Source organism: Sturnira hondurensis, unplaced genomic scaffold (assembly GCF_014824575.4).
Source record: "Sturnira hondurensis isolate 20B ecotype Veracruz unplaced genomic scaffold, ASM1482457v3 Scaffold0007036, whole genome shotgun sequence".
NCBI lineage: Eukaryota > Metazoa > Chordata > Mammalia > Chiroptera > Phyllostomidae > Sturnira > Sturnira hondurensis.
In genome coordinates this window covers 944,175-967,956 of record NW_028079667.1, presented here as the reverse complement: position 1 = coordinate 967,956, position 23,782 = coordinate 944,175, and the positions used below count along the sequence as shown (strand labels likewise).

The window sequence follows — 23,782 nt, the reverse complement described above, 5'->3', positions numbered from 1 at the left end:
TGACAATTTGAGACCTATTTCTGGAGCCCTGAGTTTTGGCAATATGTTTACATACCTCTCTGCCTTTCCTGACTCACCTCTGGACTCTGCACATTCTTCAGCATTTGAAGACTCCTCAGGTATAGGTAAAAGTCTCCCTCCACTAATTTAACTCTTACCAGACTAGATCTACTAGCTGGGTTGATCCCTGACATCCTTCCAAATATGTCAATTCAAGCTTCAGGGAAGGGAAGGGGCCTGGGATGAGGAGAGAAGTAGCAACTAGGGCTACTGTTTAGAATGCGGAATGTGCTGATTTAGAATACAGGCTAGAGAAAGGAAAGAGGCAGTGGGATGAAGGGGTGGGAATAAGGGAGCAGCACTGTCACTGATGTCCTACAGTGGTTTTGTGTCCTCCTCCTCCAGCCTTCCCTGCTTCCCCTGGGAAGATCTAAGGCACTTATCTGGTATAAATTCCCAGGGACAGGGGTTGTCCTGATGGCTGCCTACCATTGCCTCAGACTAGAGTTTCTGTCCACCTCATCAAATAGCAGAAAGAACAGAGGCTTCTTCCCTTTTCCTCTATCACTGGAATAAACATCAATCATTCTTACATTTTTCTAAAGGTTACTACTGCTAGTCATGATGGGAAGTAAAGGAAAAACATTACGAAAAAAGAGTAAGTTTTAAGAAGTTTCACAGTAATCATTCTCCTCACATTTAATGAAATATAAATTAAATGGGGCTCTAGGCATTCTCAAGTTTTCCTAATTGATTCCTCGCCAGAACCCTCAGATTCCATTTACACCAAGTTATTCCATACATAGTCTTCTACTCCAATATTTTGCGGAAGTTTCTATTTTCCAGGGAGCGTTGGGCCTGAGAATTATACAATCAGACCCATGAAGAAAAAAAGGAAGAGGATCTAAATAAATAAAATCAGAAATGAAAGGGGATAAACTGCAACTGAGACCATAAAAACACAAAGGATTGTAAGAAATTACTACAAACAACTTAATGCCAAGAAATTTGAAAACCTGGGTGAGATGAACAAATTTCTAGAAAAATACAATCTCCCAAATCTGAATAAAGAAAAAGCTGAAAGCCTGAACAGACTGATAACAGCTAGTGAAATTGAAGCAATAATAAACAAAATCCTGGCACTCAAAATCCCTGGACCAGATGGTTTCAAAGGAGAATTTTACAAAATATTTAAGGAAGAGCTAACCCCTATCCTTCTCAGACTATTTCAAAAAATCAGAGAAGGAAGACTCCCAAATTCTTTTTATGAAGCCAGCATCATGCTAATCCCAAAACCAGATAAAGATACAACAAAGAAAGAAAACTACAGGCCAATATTACTAATGAACATAGATGCAAAAATCCTTAACAAAATATTGGCAAACTACATCCGGCAATACTTTTAAAAGAGCATACACCATGACCAAGTGGGATTCGTCCCAGATATGCAAGGATGGTACAATATTTACAAATCACATAATACATCACATAAACAGAAGGAAAGACAAAAATTGCACAATCATATCAATAGATGCAGTAAAAGCATTTGATAAGGTACAGTACCCATTTATAATAAAAACTCTCAGCAAACTGGGAATAGAGGAAGCATACCTCAACATAATAAAGGCCATATATAAAAAACCTACAGCTAACATCATACTCAATGGGCTTTAACTAAAAGCTTTCCCACTAAGATCAAGAACAAGACAATGATATCCACTTTCACCACTACTATTCAACACAGTATTAGAAGTCCTAGCCACAGAGATCAGACAAGAAAAAGAAATAAAGGGCATCCAAATTGGAAAGGAGGAAATAAAACTGTCATTGTTTGCAGATGACATGACATTGTATATAGAATACCCTATAGACTCCACCAAAAAACTACTTGACCTAATAAGTGAATTTGGCAAAGCAGCGGGATACAAAATCAACATTCAGAAATCAAAGGCATTTTTGTATGAAATATCAGAAATGAAATACCAACAATGAAATATCAGAAACAGAAATCAGGAAAATATCCCATCTGGTATGGCAACAAGGCAAATAAAGTCCCTAAGAATAAACCTAACCAAAAAGGTAAAAGACCTATACTCAGAAAACTACACAACATTAAAGAAAGAAATTAGAGAAGACACAAATAAATAGAAGCATACACCATGTTCATGGACTAGAAGTCCATGAACAGAAGAATACCCAAAGCAATGTCCAAAATGTCGCCAAAATGTCCATACTACCCAAAGCAATCTATAGATTTACTGCAATCCTTATTAAAATACCAATGATGTATTTCACAGATACAGAACAAACATTTCAAAAATTTATATGAAACCATAAATGACCCTGAATAGCCTCAGCAATTTTGAGAAAGAAGAACAAAGTAGGAGAGAGCACAGTATGTCATATCAAACTATACTACAAGGTGACTGTAATCAAAATGTCTGGTATTGGCATAAGAACAGACACATATCAATGGAACAGAATAGAGAGCCCAGAAATAAACCTACGTGTCTATAGTCAATTAATATTTGACAAAGTGGGCAACAACATAAAATGGAGTAAAAATAGCCTCTTCAACAAACGGTGTTGGGAGATCTGGACAGCTACATGCAAAAAAGTGAAACTCAATCCCCAACTTATACCATACACAAAAATAAACTCAAGATGGACAAAACACTTAAATATAAGTTGTGATACCATAAAAGTCCTAGAGGAAAATACAGACAGGAACATCTCACATATGCCGCAGAGCAATATTTTCATCAATATGTCCCCTAGAGCAAGGGACATAAAGGAAAGAATAAACAAATGGGAACTCATCAAAATAAAAAGCTTCTGCACAGCTAAAGAAAACATCAACAAAATGAAAAGGGAGCCAACCATATGGAAAGATATATTTGCCAATGATACTTCAGACAAAGTTTTGATATCCAAAATAGATAAAGAATACACATGACTCCAATCCAGGAAGACAACAATCCAATTTAAAAAATGCACAAAGGACCTGAACAGACACTTCTCCAAGGAGGACATAAAGAGGGCCTAGAGATATATGAAAGGATGCTCAGCATCACTAGCCATCAGAGAGAAGCAAATTAATACCATGATGAGATACCACTTTACACTGGTGGGAGTGGCCATCATAAACAAATCAACAAACAACAAATGTTGGCAAGGTTGTAGAGAAAAGGGAACCCTAGTGCACTGTTAGTGGGCATGAAGACTAGTGCAGCCACTATGGAAAACAGGATGGGATTTCCTCAGAAAACTAAAAATGAAACTGCCTTTTGACCCGGCAATTCCATTGCTGGGATTATACTCTAAGGATCCTGAAATGCCAATTCAAAAGAACCTATGCAGCACAATTTACAATAGCCAAGCACTGGAAGCAACCTATGTGCTCATCAGTGAATGAGTGGATCAAAAAACTGTGGCACATTTACACAATGGAATACTACACAGCAGAAAGAAAGGAGCTCCTACCCTTCAGGACAGCATGGATAGATCTGGATAGCATTATGCTAAGTGAAATAAGCCAGGTGGTGAAAGACACATAGCACATGATCTCACATATAAGTGGACCCTAATCGACAAAAGAAACAAGCAAGCAAAATATAATCAGAGACATTGAAATAAAGAACAAACTGACAGTAACCAGAGGGGAGAGGGAGGAGAGGTAACAAGGGAAAGAAGGGTAAGGGTCATCAAGGAATGTGTATAAAAGACCGATGGACAAAGCCAATGGGGGGGAAGGATTGAGGGCAGGGGAAAGTGGTGGTGGGAAAATGGAGACAACTATACTTAAACAACAATAAAAATAAATAAATAATACATTACATTTAATGTAACCTTTGGTTCATACTGGCAAGCCATGTATAGTGAAATGTTCCATATACATAGATATTTTACTTACCCTATTAAAAAGCACACAAATAAATTCAACACAGCTTCATACCTTACACACATAGCTCCTTTAATATTCACATGCAGGACACATCTCTCCAGGCAAGATCCTTTTGTGCATTATTCTCTATCTAGCCCTGAAATAGTATCAGCCAGGTCTATTTTCCCCTCTCTTCCAGCTTCTGAGTAGTAGAGGTAATAAACTAATGATAAGTGACTGCACAATTTTCCTACTCCTTACTGAACCAAGCTTCTGTTGATTAGTTCGTAAAGTTGCTCATTGCTAATCACTTACATGTCTGTATCCCCTAACAATAGGCATGTTGTTTCCCAACTGGAAAAATTAACATTAACATCCACATTGACTTGGCAGTTGTTGATGACAGTCATTTTCCAGGCAGACAACTTAAGGCCATGCACAGAGCTGCCTTTGTTGTTAGTAAAAAGATTTTTCTGAAGTTTATGGTGATGTTGAAATTGTTTTGTACAACCCACTGCTCTGGCTCAAATACATACAAATGGCAGCAAATGTTCTGTGAAGAATAGTACAGAGGGCATTAAAAACAGAGTTAAACTATTCAAGAAGGTAACAGACTTGATAGTTTCTTCTGTGTTCTAATTTTAACTCATGAAGTTTTAAAATTTTACCAAAAATTCTACCCTTCTTACCCATGCAAATAGACTTGTTTCTTACTGTTCTTTGAGTCATACAAAACATTTTATGAATCAGTGTTTTGTATGACTCAAAAATACAGACTACAGTATTGAAACAGAAAGCAAAGCTGAGAAGAAAGGCTGCAGCCATTTCCTGTTTCCCCGACACAGACCAGACGAGACAATGCCCTTTACCTCCTTTTGCTTCCTCAGCAATAAGTAGAAGCCTTGAGTCCTCAAGTCAGCACTCTCCCATGGGCTGCAGGGAAGGGTGTGGTGGGAAAAGCCACAGCTATGATGCCCAGGCATAGGACCACTTGAAGCACCATAGATGGGAACTGCTGGTTCCTCTCCCTGAGACAAGGATAAATGTCTTCTTATACCAAAGTCCCAGAGTCAGATCATGTATATGTGCAGAAACATCCTTATTTAAAATTCAGTTTCTCTTTGGAATGCTTTTAAATAGTAATGAAATGTGCATATTAATTAAGACCTTGATAATTTTTAAATTATTTTTACAACCTTTTCTAAGTATTTTTGAAAAAACAGCCTTGCCCAGTGCCTAATGGCTATCTTGGATATATCCTGCAGGAGTTGTCTGATTTGGGGAGAGTATTCAAATAATGTTGTGAGAAAATCACGGAGGCAGTATTTCATTAAGGGTTCATGAAAATTTCCACTGGCAGCTCCCAAAATGTCTTAATCCCTTTATGAAAGAGTATCAGGTACTATATTAGTGTGCTTTTAAGAGTTAAGAATTCTATCTCAATCTGTTCAAAGTTTTCACATTAATTTCCTATCACATGTAATATAATCTCTTCCCCAGACGTGAGTCATCTGCCTTCTACAAATACAAAAACAACAGGATTCTATTACATAATTCTTTTTTACAATATATTTTATTGATTGTGCTATTACAGTTGTTCCAATTTTTCTTCTTTTGCCCCCCTTCACTAGGTATTCCCCATTCCCTCTGGAAATTCCTTCTTTTAGTTCATGTCCATGGGTTGTGCATAAAATTTCTTAAGCTTCTCCATTTCCTACACTATTCTTTTTTTTTTTAAGATTTTATTTATCTTTAGAGGGGAAGGGAAGGAGAGAAGGAGAGAAATATCAATGTATGGTTGCCTCTTGTGAATCCCCTGCTGGGAACTGGCCTGCAGCCCAGGCATGTGCCCTGACTGGGAATCGAACCGCGATCGTGTGGTTCACAGGCCTGCGCTCAGTCCACTGAGCTACACCAGCCAGGGCTCCTACACTATTCTTAACCTCCCCTTGTCTTTTTTGTACCTACCAATTATGCTTCTTATCCCTTGTACCTTTTCCCTCCCTTCCTCCTCCCAAATGATTACCCTCCAAATGATCTTCATATGTATCATTCTGTTTCTGTTCTGCTTTTTTGCTTAATAAATTTGTCTGGATTCAATTGTTGATAGTTGTGACTTTATTGCCATTGTAATGTTCATAGTTTTTCTTCTTCTTTTTCTTAGATGAGTCCCTTCAACATTTCATATAATAAGGGATTGGTGATAATGAACTTGTTTAGCTTTACCTTGTCCTGGAAGCACTTTATCTGCCCTTCAATTCTAAATGATAGCTTTGCTGGGTACAATAATTTAGGTTATAGGTCCTTGCTTATCATCACTTTGAAGACTTCTTGCCAGTCCCTTGTAGCCTGCAAAGTTTCTTTTGAAAAATCAGCTGACAGTCTTATGGGAACACCCTTTTAGGTTACTCTCTTACTGCTTTTAAGATTCTCTCATCTTTAATCTTTGGCATTTTAATTATGATATGTCTGGTGTGGTCCTCTTTGTGTCCATCTCGTTTGGGAGTTTCTGTACCTCTGGAACTTGCATGTTTATTTCCTTCACCAAATTAGGAAAGTTTTCTTTCATTACTTTTTCAAATAAGTTTTCTACTACTTGCTATTTCTTTTCTCCTTCCAGCACCCCTATGATTCCAATGTTGGTATATTTTAAGTCCTCCCAGAGGCTCTTCAGCCTATCCTTGTTTTTTTTATTTTTACTGTACTGCTTGAATGCTTATTTCTTCCTTATGTTCCAAATCATTGATATGATTCTCAGCTTCATCCACTCTGCTGCTGGTTCCCTGTGGATTTTTCTTTATTTCACTTAGCACAACCTTCATTTCTGTCTGCATCTTTTTTATATTGTTGAAGTACCCAATGAGTTCCTTGAGCATCCTAATAACCACTGTTTTGAACTTTGCATCTGATAGATTGTCTACCTCCATTTTGTTTAGTTCTTTTTCTGGAGTTTTGTTCTGTTCTTTCTTTGAGCCATATCTCTTTGTCTCCTCATTTTGGCAGCCTCCCTGTGTTTGTTTCTACATACTATGTAGAGCTTCCTTGACTCGGTCTTAGTAGCATGGCCTATTGTAGAAAAGCATGGCAGTAAGGTGGATGGGGCAGAGTCTTACGTAATCATCAGGGCAGGACAACCCATGTGAACCAGGTTGATGGAGTCTCAGCTTTGGTGTTGCCACTCTGTGGCTCTGTGTGTGGGAGTATTCACAGCAGGGACAATACCACTACCTGGCCTCTAGAGTTTTGTCCAGGAAGAAGCTGTCCCCCAGCACTTACCCTAATGCCAGACACTTCAATTTCTCCCCGTATGCCACTGGTTCCCTTGCAGTTGCTAGCCTGATGCTAGAGCCCAGAGGGAATGAGTTTGTGTGAGTCCTAATCTGTTTCAAGTCCCTTTAAAAGGAGGCTCCTGAGAATCCTGCTGTTTCTTCTATCACCCCAGCTGGTTTTTACAGCCAGAGTTATGGTAACTTACCTTCCTGGCACTGGAACCCTGGGTTGGGTGGTCTGGTGTGGGGCTAGGATCCCTCAATCCCAAGGTATCCCTCCAATTTTTATTGGGTGCGGGACCACTAGTCCCATGCTTTCCCATCTCTGTCTCTTCTACCTATCTGGATGAATGTGGCTCCTTTAATTCCTTGGCTGTCAGGTTTCTATACAGCCCAATTTGTTGACAATTCTGGATTACATTTGTTTTTTAGTTAATTGTACTTTTTGATGTGGTTGTGTGAGGAGGCAAGCTGCATTTACCTACACCTCCTTCTTGAGCAGAAGTCCAAAAAGTCACAAAATTCTAACTGATAATAAATAGGTCCATTATTGGGTTAGCAAAAAATCTGTTTACTTTTTTCCATAAAATTAAAAACACACATTTCATTTTCACCAATGACATTGTTGGTTTGGGTATTTTGAGTATGTTGGCTACCTCCTGCATGGTGTAACGTTGATTATTCTCAGTTAATGTCTTAGTTGATTGCTATCAACTTCAACTGGTCTACCCAACTGTGAAGCATCGTCCAGTGAGAAATCTCCAGCATGAAACTTTGCAAACCATTTTTGACACATTCAATTACCCACAGTACCTTCTCTCTACACTGTAAATCTTTTTTGCATTTCAGCTGTGTTTTTATCTTTCTTGAAATAATAAAGCATAATGTACTGAAAATGTATATTTTCTTTCATCTTCAATATTAAAATGGCTACACAGAAATTCACTAATTTTTATGTTTTTTTAAATGCACACTGTTACAGCTGTCACAATACAATCTAACAAAAATTGTTTAGAATAAAGTTAAAAGGAAACTAAGTGTTTCTAAAAGAAATTTTTTAAATTTTAATTGTTGTTCAAGTACAGTTTTCTGTCTTTTACTCCCACCCCAGCCCACCCCTCCAGTACTCCCTACCTCCCTCCCATTTCCACCTGCCTTAGTTTTTGTCCATGTGTCTTTTATACTTGTTCCTGTAAATCCTTCCCCCTTTCCTCTGAAATTCCCTCCCCTCTCCCCTCTGGCCACTGTCCCCCTATTGTCTATTTCAGTGTCTTTGATTATATTTTGCTTGCTTGTTCATTTTGTTGTTTAGGTTCCTGTTAAAGGTGAGGTCATATGGTATTTGTCTTTCACTGCTTAGCTTATTTCATTCAGCATAATGCTTTCCAGTTGTACCCATGCTGTTGCAAAGGGTAGGAGCTCCTCCTTTCTTTCTGCTGCATAGAATTCCATTGTGTAAATGTACCATAGTTTTTGGATCCACTCATTTACTGATGGGCACTTAGGTTGCTTCCAGCACTTGGCTATTGTAAATTATGCTGTTGTGAACATTGGGGTGCATAGGTTCTTTTGGATTGGTGTTTCAGGGTTTTTAGAGTATAATCCCAGCAGTGGAATTGCCAGGTCAAAAGGTAGTTCCATTTTTAGTTTTCTGAGGAAATTCTGTACTGTTTTCCACAGTGGCTGCACCATTCTGCATTCCCACCAACAATACACTAGGGTTCCCTTTTGTCTACAACCTTGCCAGCACTTGTTGCTTGTTAATTTGTTTATGATGGCCATTCTGACCAATGTGAAGTGGTATCTCATGGTGGTTTTAATTTGCATCTCTCTGATGGCTAATGAGGCTGAGCATCCTTCATATATCTCTGGGCCCTCTGTATGTCCTGTTGGAGAAGTGTCTGTTCAAGTCCTTTGCCCACTTTTTAATTGGGTTACTTGTCTTCTTAGAGTGGAGTTGTGTAAGTTCTTTGTATATTTTGAAGATTAAACCCTTGTCTGAGGTATCATTGGCAAATATGTTTTCCCATAGAGTTAGTTCTCTTTTTAATACTGTTTTCTTTAGCACTGCAGAAATCTTTTATTTTGATGAAGTCCCATTTGTTAATTCTTTCTTTTATGTCCCTTGCTCTAGGGGACACATCAGTAACAATGTTGCTGCATGAAATATCTGAGATTTTCCTCCCTATGTTCTTCTCTAGGACTTTAATGGTGTCATGGCTTGTATTTAAGTCTTTTATCCACCTTGAATTTATTTTGGTGTATGGTGTAAGTTGGTGCTCCAATTTCATTTTTTTTGCACATAGCTGTCCAGTTCTCCCAACACCATTTGTTGAAGAGGGTATTTTTACTCCATTTTATGTTGTTGCCCGCTTTTTTGAATATTAATTAATCATAGACACTTGGTAAACCAAGTCAGGTAAACCCAATTTTTGGGTTTACTTCTGGGCTCTCTGTTCTGTTCCATTGGTCTATGTGCCTGTTTTTATGCCAGTACCAGGTTGTTTTGATTACAGTGCCCTTGTACTATAGTTTGATATCAGGTATTGTGATCCCTCCTACTTTGTTCTTCTTTCTTAAAATTGTGGCCACTATTTGGGGTCTTTTATGGTTCCATATAAATTTTTGAAGTATTTGTTCTATGTCTGTGAGATATGCCATTGGTACTTTAATAGGTATTGCATTGAATCTGTAAATTGCTTTGGGTAGGATGAACATTTTGATGATGTTAATTCTTCCAATCCATGAACATGGTATATGTTTCCATTTGTTTGTGTCTTCCTTTATTCCTTTCTTCAATGTTGTGTAATTTTATGCATACAGGTCTTTTACCTCCTTGGTTAGGTTTATTCCTAGGTATTTTATTTTTGTTTTTGCTATACCAAATGAGATTTTTTTCTTGATTTCTGCTTCTGCTGTTTCATTGTTGGCATACAAAAATGCCTTTGATTTCTGGATATTGATTTTGTATCCTGGTGTTTTGCGAAATTCATTTATTAGGTCAAGCAGTTTTTGGGTGGAGTGTATAGGATTTTCCATGCACACTATCATGTCATCTGCAAACAGTGACAGTTTTGTTTCTCCTTTCTGATTTGGATGCCTTTTATTTCCTTTTCTTGTCCAATTACTGTGGCTACAACTTCCAATACTATATTCAATAGAAGTGGTGAAAGTAGACAACCTTGTCCTGTTCCTGATCTTATTGGTAAAGCTTATTGTTTTTGCCCATTGAGTACAATATTGGCTGTAGGTCTCTCATATACGGCCTTTATTATGTTGAGGAACGCTCCCTTTATTCCCACTTTGTTGAGTGTTATCATAAATAGATGCATTTATCACTCATTGGGTACTTATCAAATGCTTTTTCTTCATCTATTGATATGATCATGTGATATTTGTGTTTGCTTTTGCTTATGTGATGTATTACATTTACTGATTTGGGAATACTGAACCATCCTTGCATCCCTGGGATGAACCCCACTTGGTCACGTTGTATGATCTTTTTAATGTATTATTGGATGCTGTTTGCCAATATTTTGTTGAGGGTTTTAGCATCTATGTTCATCAGCGATATTGGCCTGAAGGTTTCTTTCTTTGTTGTGTCTTTATCTGGTTTTGGGAATAGGATGATGCTGGCTTCATAAAAAGAGTTTGGGAGTCTTCCATCATTTTGGATTTTTTTGAATAGTCTGTGAAGGATATTGGGGTTCCCTCATATGTTACTTCCTGTTTCTCCCTTGCTGCCTTTAAGATTCTCTTTGTCTTGGAATTTTGCCATTTTAATTATGATGTGTCTTGAAATGGGCCTCTTTGGGTTCCTCTGAATTGAGAGTCTCTGTGTTTCCTGGATTTGTGTGACTTTTTCTCTCATCAAATTATGGAAGTTTTTCATCATTACTTTTTCAAATAGATTTTCTACCCCTTGCTCTTCTTCTTCTCCTTCTGGTATCACTATAATATGGATATTATCACGTTTCATATTGTCTTGCATTTCTCTTAATCCCTCTTCATTCTTTCTAAGCCTCTTTTCCTTTTCTTGCTCTTTCTGGGAGTTTTTGTCTACTTTGTCCTCCAACTTGCTGGTCTGATCTTCTGCTTCATCAGTACTCCTTTTGATTCCTTCCACTGTGTTCTTCAGTTCAGAAATTGTATTCTTCATTTCCTTTTGGCCCTTGCTGATAGTTTTTTTTTTCATATCTTTTTTAAAAAATATATTGTATTGATTATACCATTACAGTTGTTCTATTCCCCCCTTTCATTCCCCTCCCCCCGCAAATTCCCTCCCCCACCATTCTCCCCCCTTAGTTTATAACCACATGTCTCAAGTTCTTTAGATTCTATATTTCCCCCACTATTCTTGCCCTCCCCCTATCTATTTTCTACCTACTGTCTATGCTATTTTCTGTACCTTCTCCCCCATTCTCCTCCTCCTACTCCCCTATTGCTAACCCTCCATGTGTTCTTCATTTCTATGGTTCCACTCCTGATCTACCTGTCCTCTTGGTTTGCTTTTGTTTTAGGTGTGGTTGTTAATAACTGTGTGTTTGCTGTCCTTTCACTGTTCATATTTTTCATCTTCTTTTTCTTATATAAGTCCCTTTAGCATTTCATATAATAAGGGCTTGGTGATGATGAACTCCTTGAACTTGACCTTATCTGAGAAGCACTTTATCTGTCCTTCCATTCTAAATGAAAGTTTTGCTGGATAAAGCAATCTTGGCTGTAGGTCTTTGGATTTCATGACTTGGAATACTTCTTTCCAGCCCCTTCTTGCCTGGAAGGTCTCTTTTGAGAAATCAGCTGACAGTCTGATGGGAACTCCTTTGTAGGTGACTGTCCCCTTATCTCTTGCTGCTTCTAGGATTCTCTCCTTCATTTTGGTCTTGGCTAATGTAATTATGATGTACCTTGGTGTGTTCCTTCTTGGGTCCAACTTCTTTGGGACTCTCTGAGCGTCCTGGATTTCCTGGAAGTCTATTTCCTTTGCCAGACTGGGGAAGTTCTCCTTTATTATTTGTTCAAATAAGTTTTCCACTCGTGGCTGTTTCTTTCCCCCTTCTGGTACCCCTATAATCTGGATGTTGGAACGTTTAAAGATGTCCTGGAGCTTCCTAAGCCTCTCCTCATTTTTTTGAATTCTCCTTTCTTCATTCCTTTCTGGTTGGATGTTTTGTTCTTCTTTCTGGTCCATTCCATTGATTTGAGTTCCAGTTTCCTTTCCATCGCTATTGGATTCCTGGACATCTCCCTTCATTTCAATTAGTTTAGCCTTCATATGTTCCTCTAATTTGTGGCTATAATCAACCAGTTCTGTTAGCATCCTGATAAACAGTGTCTTGAATTGTGCTTCTGAGAGGCTGGCAATTTCTCAGTCACTGAGAGCTATTGGCTCTGGGACTTTGAGTTCTTCTTGCGCCATCTTTTGGGCGGTTCATGCCTGTTATGTAGCAGGATTGGAGCCCTAAGGTGTTCACTAGCGCAGGGGAACTAAGTCGCTGGGTTGTGACGCTGTATGTGGGGGCGGGGTCAAAGAGGGACTATGGCGTCTCCGCCTGCCGCCTGCCACTGCGGCCCTCACCGGTGCCGCAGCTGCTGCCGTCACCGGGCCCACGCGTTTCGTCCCACTGCATGCGAGTGTGCCACCGCCGTCAGCCCTCGCCCCCTGGGGCCTGCGCAGTCCCTCTCACTGTGCACGAATGTGCAACCGCGGTCAGTCTGCCCCGCACCCCGACTGGTTCCGTGCTGCCTAGGTCGGGGGACCTGTCCTGCCAGACCCTGCTTGCTGCTGGCTCCGCCCCTCTTACCGTCCCTGTTGAACAGTTAGATGTAGTCGGACTTCCATATAATTCAATTTTTTGTCCTTTGGCTGTGTCTTTGTTTCTCCAAACCTTTGTTGTATTCAAATTTGGTTGTGGGAGAAGGCACAGTGTTTCCACCTATGCCTCCATCTTGGCGGAAGTCCTCTGCTGATAGTTTCTATTTCCTTTTTCATGTTGATATAGTTTTCAGTGAATTCACTGTAGTTCCCCTATAGTTTCTGATAGCTCATTGTGAGCTCACTGAACTTCTTGATAGCCAGTGCTTTGAATTCAATATCTGATAGCTGACTTGCCTATATTACAAATAGCATTCTTTCTGAGGCTTCCTCCTTTCCTTTCATTTGGGGATTGTTTCATTGTCTTCCCATTGTTTTTGAGACTCTTCTTGTTAGCTTTAGCTTCTTAAATTGATTTGTTCTGGCTCCCTGGGTTTATGGTGAGATTTATGGTGTGAGATTCGGTGTAGTCTCCTTGATCTCCCCAGCTCACTGGTCTTGGGCTGTCCTTTAAGTTGGCTCTGTGTTTGTCTTTGGGTTTTGATTGTTTGGGGGTCTTTCTTTTGTGGGTCCTTCCCACCAGCTGGTTAAGTGATGGTCAGTCACTCTGTCCACCACTTCTTGTAATTTGTTGTGCTGGTGAGAACAGGTTGTGTTGAAGCTAGTTCTTCTGTGTGTACAAGGTTTTGAGGATTCTCTTTTGCCCTTGTTCAGTTATTTATACTGGGTAGTTTCTCCAGTATTTAGTTGTATTTCCAGATAGGTCCTGGATTGAGGTTTGTGAGGTTTCCACTCCCTCCTTCACCTTCTTCTGTTGTTATCTGTTGGTCGTTCCTTTGTTGTTGGGTTTCCTCTTCCAATGGGTATCCTGGTGTTCACTGCTTCCACCTATTCATCTGATTTTTCAGTGTCCGCTACAATTTTTGGTCTCTTATTTTCATATATGCTAGGGTACTGTTGGCTGTTTGCTGTGTTTCTCCATAGATCAGCCAGGTTTTTCTCCCGTGTGTAGGGGGAAGTGGAATCTACTCCCTCCCTCCCTCCACTGCCATCTTCCAGAACCCTTTCACTAAAGGCTCTACTCCCAGGACTTTGCTGCTAGGATGTTGGGTTCCCCCAGAGCTCCCTGCAGGAGACTGAAGAGCATGGAGTGAAGGGAGAGCTGGAATACTCAGGATTCAGGAGAGGTGGTCCACCTACTGCCTTCCCCTAGAAGAAATTTTTGACCAACCCAATAGTTCCTATTTCTCACCCACTTTTCACTAATTTTCCTGGACAAAACATTCTTGATATTACTATTCATTTTTGCAGTCAATATATTTTTTCAAAGGCTTAGTGAATGGTAGGTTGAGAATTAAAATTTTAAATGTTTTGCTTTAATCTCTTCCTACTTGAAAACATTTTTAAATACTTGAAAACATTTGAAAAGTCTACATTAATTGAATAATTTGAGATCATAACTAAAACTTCAGATGAATCAGAGATTAAATGGCATTTTTTAAGCTGGCAGGGTCTTTGATGTTAATTATAAAAACAAGATTAATTTCCTGGCATTCTCCTTCAACTTCAAGGGGAAACTTGTCTGAGTAGGTGAACCTAAAACAGTCTAATTCCAGAAACAATAAGAATGCAGTTTACTCTTTTTTTCTGCTTAATCAAAGAGAGAACAATGAGATAAAATGATTTAAAGCAGAGAAAGAACAAAGGAATGAGGAAACTTAGACAAGTTTCTAAAACAAATCAAAAAACCCCCAAAACATAGTATGTCTCTTCTCCATCTTTATTTAAAATTAAGTATTAAAGCAGTATAATATGTTCAATGTCACATGAATAACTAGACCTACACTATCCACTATGGTAGCCATAACCACATGGATACTGAGCATTTGAAGTGTTGCTTCTGCAATTTGAAGACAGTACTGAAAACAATCTCATATAATATTCTCATATTGACTACATACTGAAATAATAATTTTTCATGTTTCGAATTAAGTAAAATAAATTATTAAATTCTTTTTACCTTTTAAATATGGCTACTAGAATATTTAAAATTAAATATGCGGGGTTTCCAACCAAGATGGATACATAGGTAGATATGTTTCACTTCCCTGCACAACTAAAGAATGATAAAAAACCAATTTAAAAACAAAAACCAACCAGAACTGCCAGAAAATTGAACTGTATGAAAGTCTGACAACCAAGGAGTTAAAGAAGAAACATTCATCCAGACTGGTAGGAGGGGTGTAGATGGGCAGCTGGGGAGGAGAGGACATGAGGTAAGGCAGTGTCTGGAGGATCGGGGTGGGTGAGGTAACAGCTGGCGGAGTGAATGTTCCACATTCACATGTGGATAAACTGGCAGGAACAACTGGGGAGCAAGACAGACTGTGTAACCCAGGGATCCAGCACTGGGAAGGAAAGGTTCAAAATCTCTGGCTGTAAAGACCTGTGGGGTTGCACAGCAGGAGAAACTGCCAGTCTCACAAGAGAGTTCCATTGTAGGGGTCCACAGGGTCCTAGAACATACACATGCCCACCTGCCCAGAAATCAGCATCAGAAGGGTACAAATCACTTGTGAGTAGCAGGGGAAGTGACAGAAAATGGGATGAGAGCCAAGCAAGTGGCATTGTTCCCTCTCTGACCCCTTCCCCACATATAGTACTACAATGCAACAAAGTAGGTTGCTCCACCCTGGAGAATACTGAAGGCTCTGCCCCTTACAATGCAACAGGTAGGCTGAGGCAAAGAAATATGACCCAAATGAAAGAATAGATCAAAACTCCAGAAAAAGAACTAAGCGATGAAGAGATAGTCAACCCATCAGATGTAGAGTTCAAAATACTGGTAATCAAGATGCTCGCAGAAATGATTGAGTATGGCTACAAAATAAAGGAAGAAGTGAAGGCTATGTAAAGTGATATACAAAAATATACAGGGAACCAACATTGAAAGGAAGGAAACAGGGACTCAAAGATTTGGAACAGAAGGCAGAAATACACATTCAACCAGAACAGAATGAAGAAACAAGAATTTTAAAAAAATAAGAAGAGGCTTAAGAACCTCTGCAACAACTTTAAATGTTTCAGCATCCAAATCATAGGGGTACCAAAAAGAAAAGAGGGAGAGCAGATATTGAAAACTTATTTGAAAAAAATAATAAAGGAAAAGTTCCTCAACGTGGCTAAGGAAATAGACATGCAAGCCCAGGAAGCTCAGAGAGTTCCAAAGAAGTTGGACCCAAAGAGGGCCACACTAACATACATCTAATTAAATTATCCAAGATTAACATACATCTAATTAAATTATCCAAGAACCTTAAAAGCAGCAAGAGAAAAGCAGAGAGTTGCCTATAAAGGTGTTCCCATAATACTATCAGCTGATTTCTCAAAAGAAACCTTACAGGCAAGAAGGGGCTGGAAAGAGGTATTCAAAGTCATGAAAAGCAAGGACCTACATTCAAGATTACTGTACCCAGCAAAGCTACCATTTAGAATGGAAGGGCAGATAAAGTGTCCTGGATAAGTTCATCATCACCCTTATTATATGAAAGGTTAAAGAGACTTGTCTAAGAAAAAGAAGGAAGATAAAAATTCTGAACAGTACAATGGCAAAAAAACCTCACAACTATCAAAACTGAACCTAAAAAACAAAAACATAAACTAAGCCAACAACTAAAACAAGTCAGAAAGAATTACAGTAATAGAGATCACATGGAGGGTTATTAGAGGGTAGGGGGTCAGGGGAGAACAGGGGAAAGGTTACAGGAAAGTAAGAAGTATAACTGGCAGGTACAAAATAGACAGGGGAGTATTAATAATAGTATAGTGTTGGGAACTGCCCTGCCTGGTCTCAGGAGCTGTAAACCCCCCATAGCTAAGGTTCAGTGAACAACCTTTGGACCCTAAGCCACTAAGGAGACAAAGCTTATCTCCCTGGCAGGAATGCTACTTCTGCTCCTTTTACTTCATCCGTGACTGGCCCCCAATGCTTGATCAGTTAGCCAATGACAGGTATGATTCCCTAAGGTGGGACAATCTAAGACAGGCATGATCATGATCATGACAGGCATGATCATGTGATCATGATCACAACCTAAGACAGGCATGATCAAAGGTGATGGACCCTTGCCTCTTGGCTTTGACACAGCCTGAATCCTCACTCTGTCTTTGAGAAGTCTCCTAATCTCTTGGCTGCCTTACTTCCCCTGCCTAACTTAAGCCTGAAACAATGACAGAGGGCGGTGCAGCCCTGTGCTGGAAAGGGTGGGTTCCCTGAGTGATCAGACCTAAGAATGAATACAGAAACTCCTGTGAAACCTGATTTGTTTAGAATGCTCTCAATTGAATGATAAGGGTCCAAGCAGGAAATGAGTTTGTTTCCCAAAGTTTTATAGCCCTTTAGTTAACAGACCCTGACTCAGAACAGGCCTTTGTAATTCTTTGTATGCTATCTATTGTTTGATACTTACTGCCTGACAATGATTAATGAACTTTACCTGTATTCCTGTGCTAACTGAACCCAGTAGCAGCCTGTCCAGGCAAGGGCTGGCACACTCTCCTCTTAAGAGAGTGGCCATACCATCCCTTTTCCTCCACAGGACTTGGTAGTCCATGTGGGTAGTCCCACAACGTGGCAGACCCCCACAAGCCAGGTCCTCGCCAGTATAGGAAATGGAGAAGCCAAAGAACTTACATGTACGACCCATGGACATGAACTAAGGGGGGAGCAAATGCTGGAGGGTGGTGGAGGGCATTGCAGGGTGGAGGGAAATAAAGGGGAGAAAAATGGAACAACTCTGATAGCATAATCAATAAAGTATACTTAAAAATAAAATTAAATATGTGGCTCACATATTTTCTACAGGATAAAGCTGGGTAAGACAGTAATTGCTATATAGCCAGGATGAGGAAAAATCACTATGTATTGAAGAAGGCTTCATGAAAATATCACAACTTAAATAAAAACTTAAAGAAAGAAAAGGTTCAAGAAAGGAGAGAAAACTAGAGGAACCATATTATATGAATAGAAAGAAGACAGATCTCTCAAGCTCACCAGATAAGGGACTATTCTGAAAGAAATTAATTCTCCTCATGTGATATTAGAAAGTATTTAGTCCAGAACAAGTCATGGTTCTGAAAAGACACATCTACAGAAACAGCAGAAATCAAGCAGACTATCTACTACAACAAACTAGTTAGAAAACTGCAAAATTTGTGAGACACAAAAAGGAACTTGGTTGGTTTTGTTCACTGCTCTATCATCAATACTGAAAAATGCCAGGGATGTAAGAGACACCTAAAATAACTATTTGTTAAGTGAATGAATGAGCAAATTAACTACTGCAGGAAAGGGTGGTGCTTTCTAATAAATTTTAAGGCAGGGACACTGGGAGAAGCAGTAAAAAGGGAGAATGTTAAGGAAGGAGAGACGATCCATCCATACTAGCACCTGCCAGAGCCTAATTATCCTCACTTTTTGTATCATTCAGGAAAATGAGGTACAAAACCAATCCCTCTCCCAAGTCTGCATAATTTTGGATCTATTACCTAAGAACTTGAAGTGAATAACTAAATGAGCTTTCCTCAGAAACCCAACTGCAATTCAGCTGTAAGGAAAAGCAGAAAGACTGCATGTACACGGGTAGGAGTATCCCCGTCTTCTGGGGTCAAACACAAGCAGCAGCAGCACCCTCACTACAAACTACTGGGTGGTCCTCCTCACGGGAAGAGGAAGGCCTTTTTCCTTCTCCCTGTCTTCTCCCCTCTTTCGTCCTAGCATATTTAGAAATACCCCGACATACAGAAAAATTAGAAACCTGGCACAGTCTGATAGGGAAATATTTAGGTGAAAAATGTGTGTGTATATCCAAAGGGGCAGGAGTGGGAGGGGAGTAATTTCTGACGTTTTTACAATATTATATACTACGACTGCATGACAATAAAACAACATACACAGAATTCTGAAGGAGTAAATTGTGAACCACAAGTTTGCTACCCACCTAAATAGTAATTTACTAAATAGCAAAAGGAAGAGAGTTAGTTCATGTTTTATGAAAATTTAAATTATGAATATTTAAAACAGTATGATATAGAATATCAATTAAGTCCTAGTTTATGCATAAATTTTTAAATATTATTAGCAAAATGTAAAACTATGTATTTCCTTCAGATCACACAAGAAAAATGTTAAAGAAAATATATTTAAAGTTAGGAAGAAACCAAGGAAAACATACAGACAGAAAAGAAATAGCAAAAAAGCATTTAAAATAGTTCAGATTACCAATTATACAGTAAATACATTTTAGCCATTAAAAAAAAATCCCTTGGATATGGCTGATGCCCTGGCCGGTGTGGCTCAGTGGACTGAGCTTGGGCCTGGGAACCAAAGGGTCGCTGATTCAATTCCCAGTCAGGGCACATGCCGGGGTTTTGGGCCAGGACCCCAGGGGGCATGCAAGAGGCAAACATACATTGATATTTCTCTCCCTCTCTCCCTTCTTTCTCCTCTCTCTAAAAATAAATAAATAAAATCTTTTTAAAAAGCATTTAAAAAATCCCTTGGATATGATTTTTTAAGTGTCTACGAGTGACACATTTAAAATAGATTCAGAAAACAAGAGAAAAACGTAAAGATAAAAACAAAACAAGGGGGACTTCTGGCCAAGATGGAGGCATAGGTGGAAACACTGTGCCCCCTCCCACAACTAAATTTAAAGACAGCGAAGTTTTAGAAACAAAAACACAGCCAAAACAGTGAATATTGAACTGTACAGAAGTCCGACAACAACAAACCACCCAGCCAGACTGGTAAGAAGGGTGGAGTCAGTGGCGGAGCGGGATTGGGCTGGAAAGATTGTTCCATCCAATCAACCCAGGAGCGGAGGTGGAGGCTATTGGTGGATCCCAGGTGTGGGGTGGCGAAGGGTGGACCCAGTGAGGACGCAGGGCGGTTGGCTGACTGTGGTCACACATTCACACGCAGATAAACTGAGCAAAGGAGCGAACAGTGAGACAGACTGTGCAGGCCCCAGCGACGGGAATTAGAGCCTGAAAGCACCAATTGGAAAGACTTTCTCGAGGTCGAGGGACCAGGAGAGGCTCCCAGGCTCACAGAGAGTTTGTCAGAGAGACCCACAGGGTCCTGGAGAGCACACAGGCCCACACACCCAGGAACCAGCACCAGAGGGGCCCAATTTGCTTGTGGGAAGCTGCAGAGGGAACAGAAATCTGAGAGAGAGCAGAGCAGAGCAAAGCACCACTTTTTTCCCCTCTCTGACCCTGCCCCCACATACAGCGTCACAACCCAGTTCCTGGGTCACCTGGCCCTGGTGAACACCTAAGGCTCCGCCCCCATACATAACAGGTGCAAACAGACCAAACATTATGACTCAAGAACAGCTCAAAGCCCCAGAGCCTATAATTCTAAGTGACCAAGAAATAGCCAACCTTTCAGATGCACAGTTCAAAACACTGGTGATCAGGATGCTCACAGAATTAGTTGATTTTAGCCACAATTAGAGGAACATATGAAGGCTAAACTCATTGAAATTAAGGGAAATGCACAGGAAACCAATAGTGATGGAAAGGAAACTGGGACTCAAATCAATGGAATGGACCAGAAGGAAGAACAAAACAACCAAACAGAAAAGAAGGAAGAAACAAGAATTCAAAAAAATGAGGAGAGGCTTAGAAACATTTTTAAACATTCTTTAAACATTCCAACATCTAAATTATAGGGGTACCAGAAGGGGAAGAGAAACAGCCACGAGTGGAAAACTTATTTGAATAAATAATAAAGGAGAACTTCCCCAGTCTGGCAAAGGAAATAGACTTCCAGGAAATCCAGGAAGCTCAGAGAGTCCCAAAGAAGTTGGACCCAGGAAGGAACACACCAAGGCACATCATAATTACATTAGCCAAGATTAAAATGAAGGAGAGAATCCTAGAAGCAGCAAGAGATAAGGGGACAGTCACCTACAAAGGAGTTCCCATCAGCTGTCAGCGGATTTCTCAAAAGAGACCTTACAGGCAAGAAGGGGCTAGAAAGAAGTATTCCAAGTCATGAAATCCAAAGACCTACAGCCAAGATTGCTCTATCCGGCAAAGCTTTCTTTTAGAATGGAAGGGCAGATAAAGTGCTTCTCATATAAGGTCAAATTCAAGGAATTCATCATCACCAAACCCTTACTAAATGAAATGTTAAGGGGACTTATCTAAGAAAAAGAAGATAAAAAATATGAACAGTGAAAGGACAGCAAACTCACAGTTATTAACAACCACACCTAAAACAAAAGCAAACTAAGAGGACAGCTAGATCGGGAGCAGAAACATAGAAATGGAGATCACATAGAGGGTTAGCAACAGGGAAGTGGGAGGAGGAGAAGTGGGGAGAAGGTACAGAGAATAAGTAGCATAGACGGTAGGAAGAAAATAGACAGGGGGAAGGGCAGGAATACTATGGGAAATACAGAATCTAAAGAACTTGGGACACATGGACATGAATGAAAGGGGGGAATGGCGGGGGAGGGGTGTGCAGGGTGGCGGGAAATGAAAGGGGGGGAATGGACAACTATAATGGCATAATCAATAAAATATATTTTTAAAAAAACAGGGGTTACAGCAAAACACAACCCAAGATATAAAAACATTTTCTGAGAAAAGAGAATTGTTTTTGAAAAATCCACAACTCATACAACTATATATGCTAAGTGATAGTGCCACAATATACATATAAAATTGTTAAATATGCAAAAAGAAGTGGATATAAATTCAGAAGTATACAGGAAGACTTTTTTAGATATCCAAGTACAGTTGGTAAAAATATAAATAAGATTAAATAAAAGTCATTTGATGTCAAATAATGAAGGATTTATATAAAGGATATGAAATCAGATTTAAAGCAGAAGTAAAATGATAAAAATTGGGTTTCTTAAGAATGCTCTTTTTTATAGGTATGTGAAGGAAAGAGGGTGAAAGGACTGAAAATAGGGAGATAATCTTCCTGAACAAAATAATGAATGGTGATCAGAATTCTACTGCCCAGAAATACATTTCTAAGAAATGCTATCTTAAGCAAGGTTGGTTCGTATCTGGGTGTTTACTCTTTATAGTGAAAAGGGCTTTCACATTAGTATCACTTTTGACACTGTAATAAGTAGGAAGGGCCAAAAGAGAAAGTCTTGGAAGTAAGAAAGGAACATGACTCAAGGAGGGAAATTCCTGGTGTATAAAATGCCCTATATATGCCAAATAGGAATTTGCTCCCATGCTCAGCACTTCTACTCCCTCCCAGAAGAGTATCGAAGCTGAAGCAGAAGCAACAAGCATGAACGTGAAGGGCATGGCTATAGTCTTGGCTCTGATATTCTGTGCTGCAGCTGTTCAAGGTACATGGTACTTTTTACTTCTCAACCTATAAATTCCTTTTAATCATTCTGCAAGTGTCTTATCAGAAGTTACTACAGGTTTGACAGAGAATGTTAAGAAATGTCTGAGGCACTAGAGATAATCATGGAGTTTTGTTTTTTTTTCTTTAATTTGGCTACAAAGTCTGGCAAGAGCCTTTAGTAATAGTTTTAAATGTCTGTCAAAAAGATTTTTGTGAGATAATGTTACTAGCTTTCTAGAAAAAGTGTTGAGCAACACAAAAGGAAGAGGCAAAGCTTGATCTCCAACAACTTCTTTCATACTGTCCACTATTCTTTAATGGTTTGCTTACAAACTGAAGAGAAAATCATTAACATCTTAAGCCGTCCCAGTAACAGCAGTGTCAAGTGCTATTTGGCAAATTACCATCTTTGTCCTTAATAAAAACTTGGCTCATGTTCGTCACCAGGATTATAAACCATAGTCATCTGTTGCAATCAGATCCGTTAGTAACCGCTGCTGTAATCTGTTTTAGGTTTCCCAATGTTCAAAGGAGGACGTTGTCTTTGCATAGGCCCTGGAGTAAAGGCAGTGAAAGTGGCAAATATTGAGAAAGTCTCTGTAATTTTCCCAAGTAACTACTGTAACAAAACAGAAGTGATGTAAGTAATGGACTTGCTAATGATGACAATGGTAGAGGCATTTGGGTTTGTTTTTTTGCTTATGTTTTTCCATCCAAAATTTAAGACTATTTGGATCTTCTCTTAACAGTATCACCCTGAAAGCACAAAAAAGACAGAGATGCCTAAATCCCCAATCGAAGCAAGCAATTATTATCATAAAGGTAGGTTACTGGATTACTTCCATTTTATACTGTTTAATCCAAGACAGATCTTTTGAAAACAACAGACAACTGCAGATGGATTCTATGATCTTGTATGAATTGTTTTTATAAAAGGTCTTTGGTTATAATTAGCTTTTCTTGCTTGCTTGATGTTTTTACATGTCAACTGTTAATCACTGGGAAACAAGAAGAGCCCAGGTTTATAGAACTCTCATTTTCTCATTACAGAAAGCTGAAGAGATGAATTCTTTAAAACATCTGAAGTCCTAGACCCTGGCTGGTGTGGCTCAGTGGATTGAGCACTGGCCTGCAAACCAAAGGGTCACTGGTTCAATTCTCAGAGCACATGCCTAGGTCCCTGGATGGGGGTGCACGAGAGGCAACCACACATTGAAAAGAAACAAAAAACAAAACAAAAACCATCTGAAGTCCTGGAGAAAAAGGATATAAAAATTCAGAACAAGTTTAACTGTTATGATGAATTGATAAAAATTCTGTAATATGGAAATGACTTTCTGTTGTCTATTGCAATGTATGTTCATACATTTTTAGGTTAGGAAAACTTGTGGAAGACTTGATATTTATAAGTATTCTGCTGTGACAAT

The 23,782-nt window shown here is 39.3% G+C and overlaps 1 protein-coding gene across 1 annotated transcript; it reads left to right on the top strand.

Moving 5' to 3' along the window:
- Window positions 1–22,118: 22,118 nt before the first annotated feature.
- On the top strand, window positions 22,119–23,516 carry CXCL11 (C-X-C motif chemokine ligand 11). The gene is made up of 4 exons (XM_037051079.1): window positions 22,119–22,353; window positions 22,869–22,995; window positions 23,105–23,177; window positions 23,406–23,516. Exons 1-4 carry the CDS (start codon window positions 22,233–22,235, stop codon window positions 23,445–23,447), a joined length of 363 nt encoding a protein of 120 aa, XP_036906974.1. The 5' UTR covers window positions 22,119–22,232; the 3' UTR covers window positions 23,448–23,516.
- Window positions 23,517–23,782: the final 266 nt, after the last annotated feature.

What these genes read in the sequence shown, in the direction of transcription:
- CXCL11 (XM_037051079.1), top strand. Translation starts at nt 22,233, where the DNA reads ATGCTCAGCACTTCTACTCCCTCCCAGAAGAGTATCGAAGCTGAAGCA. An exon ending in CTGTGCTGCAGCTGTTCAAG is followed by an intron (nt 22,354 to 22,868) that starts GTACATGGTACT and finishes AATCTGTTTTAG; the next exon opens with GTTTCCCAATGTTCAAAGGA. An exon ending in TGTAACAAAACAGAAGTGAT is followed by an intron (nt 22,996 to 23,104) that starts GTAAGTAATGGA and finishes TTCTCTTAACAG; the next exon opens with TATCACCCTGAAAGCACAAA.